Raw genomic sequence first — 2,425 nt, 5'->3', positions numbered from 1 at the left:
ACGGAGCTTCCGCAGGCATGACTGCGGAAGGTCATCCGCTGGAGCCGCGACCACGGCACCGTCCGCAGGTACTTCTGCCCCGGCCGCGGGACCGGGGAAGGGTGCCGGCACTCCGCCCTGCTTGGGGCGGTGGAATTTCTAGAGCCGCCCCTGATCCTGGGCCTGATCTTGGGACAAGTTTCAGTGTCGGGGATTCTAAATTAATAATCTAATCAAACAATATACCAGGCAACATGATGTCCTACCTGTCCAAAATAAGGAATTCCCCCTTTGGAGTAGGTGCTCATGTTCTCAAACTGCACACTGCCTAGCACCTGCACTGAAACAAATTAGAACCATGAAATAACAGATTAATGACCTCATGAGGTGTTCACTCTGGTGCTGAATACTGGGCTTAGAATGTGGGTCTTCTCTGGGAACTGTCTCATGCTAGCCAAAAAACATAACCCACTCAAAACTAGGTATCATAAACCATGTCCATTTCCTCACTTCATCTTCAATAAATGCTATAAGAGCCTTTCTGCTAAGCATTTGTTCCTCTTCAATCCTGAGGAAAGCATGTATTTCTCTATACTTAGCCTCTGCATCGACTATTGCCACCACCTTCTCATCTATTAGAGTCACTGTGAGGTAATTCAATCACACAATTTGTAGTAGGGAAAAAAAAACCAATCAGTGTTTGTTTCTGTTGCTTTAACCTTTTTACACAACACATTATATCCATTCTTCACGTAGCACTTGATGTGATACACAATATACGCATGGACGTCTTTTGGGACAATGCACCCACTTATCTTGACTTTCCATGCAATGTACTTGATAAAAAATGACTGCTTCATACAGTTTCTCACCTACCTTATGTCTTGGAATTGAGCTTAATGGATGCTGTAAGGCTTGCCATGCATACCATAGGACCAAGTATAAGAAGAATCTTGCCCACAGCTGGCACTTGTTCTGGCATCTTCAACTTTTTCCTGCTGGTTGATGTACTTCCTTCTCCAGTCTTGCCAAATTCAGTTTATGGGTGCACTTCTTATAGCATGGGTGGAGAACCTATGGCCCATGGGCCAGACCTGTCCCACTGATTCATTTAATCTGGCCTGCAACAAGTCTCCGTGCTGTGGGCTGAGAGCTTTAGGCCTCGGCACTCTCTCATGGGGCTGAAGCCGAGCGAACCAGCTTACCCCACTATGGGGGGAAGCTGGGGTTGCCAGGCCATTAAAAGTCTGGACGGCTCTGTGCAGGTCCAGGAAGCGACCAGCATGTCCCTGCGACCCCTAGGTGCAGGGGCAATCAGGGAAGTTTGGCATGCTTCCCCACCCCCAGTGTCGGCTTCACAGCTCCCATTGGCTGGGAACCATGGCCAAAGGGGAGCTCCGGTGGTGGTGCCTGCAGGTGTGGGTAGTGCACACTGTGCAGAACCCCCTGGCCCCTTTGCCTGGGGGCTGGACATGGTGGCTGCTTCTGGGAGCAGCGTGAAGCCCGGACAGGCAGGGAGCCTGCCTTAGCCTCGCTGCACTGCCAAGCAGGAGCCGCCTGAGGGAAGTGCCGCCCAGCCAGAGCCCGGACCCCAAATGCCCTGTCCCAGGTCAGAACCTCCTTCTGCACCCCACCTGCCCCAGCTCTGAGCCCTCTTCTCCTGCATCTAAACTCCCACCCGGAGCCCACACCCAGAACCTCCTCCCACACTCCAACCCCCTTGGCCCCAGCCCAGAGCCCCCTCCCATGCCCTGAACACATCATTTCTGGCCCTACCTCAGAGCCTAGGGGAAACCCCAAGCTTCCCCCTGACCCACCGCAGGGCTGTGTGAGGCCTGAAACTGATTTTTTCTGTGGGTCAGTGGCCCATGATAGAAAAACAGGTTCCCCAACCCCTTTGTTATAGCATGTAAGGTGTCCTGGGTGTAGCCAGGTCCTTTGCAGTGGTATTCTCCAAAGATTCAGCTACTAGTTGGTACTCTGTGCTCCCCATTGATGCATAAAAATGATCTCGACTAAAGCAAACACAAGGATTTTATAATAATTAATTACAAACCTAAAAGTTATTTGATGCAACTATGTGCACACTGTTTGTGGATGGATTCCTGTAATTTCTGGCTGGATGTGAACATCTTAACCAGTTCCTCATTGCAACTCTTTTGGCATCACAAACAAAGCTCTCAATCAACACAACCAAACCACTTCTTTTTGCTGATGATGGCAAATCAACTTAATGCACTCCTTCCATTTACAGTAATCTGTAACATTAAAAAAAGATCAGGTATCAGAGGACCTGGAGCTGGGAGCCAAGTGTGGGGGGGTGGAGGGGGGTGGGAGGGAAAGACAGTGACTCCCCCTTTGCCACACTGTGGAGGGTGACGCCATTGATGTTATGATTCTCTAGATTTGTATGTGTAGCAGGGTGGACCCTGCTCCGGGGTTTTAA

The 2,425-nt window shown here is 50.3% G+C and overlaps 1 protein-coding gene across 1 annotated transcript in view; it reads right to left on the bottom strand.

Annotated features, from left to right (window-relative positions):
- The window catches only part of LOC120371927, a 13,515-nt gene extending 13,228 nt beyond the window's left edge, over positions 1 to 287 (bottom strand). The window contains exon 1 of the mRNA XM_039488437.1: positions 246 to 287. Coding sequence (XP_039344371.1) covers positions 246 to 287 — 42 coding nt within the window. The remainder of the gene's footprint in view (positions 1 to 245) is intronic.
- Positions 288 to 2,425: the final 2,138 nt, after the last annotated feature.

The sequence above is a fragment of the Mauremys reevesii genome, linkage group 1, assembly GCF_016161935.1.
Source record: "Mauremys reevesii isolate NIE-2019 linkage group 1, ASM1616193v1, whole genome shotgun sequence".
Classification (NCBI taxonomy): domain Eukaryota; kingdom Metazoa; phylum Chordata; order Testudines; family Geoemydidae; genus Mauremys; species Mauremys reevesii.
Note: the sequence above shows the minus strand (reverse complement) of the source record. Positions and strands in the feature narration are given on the sequence as shown.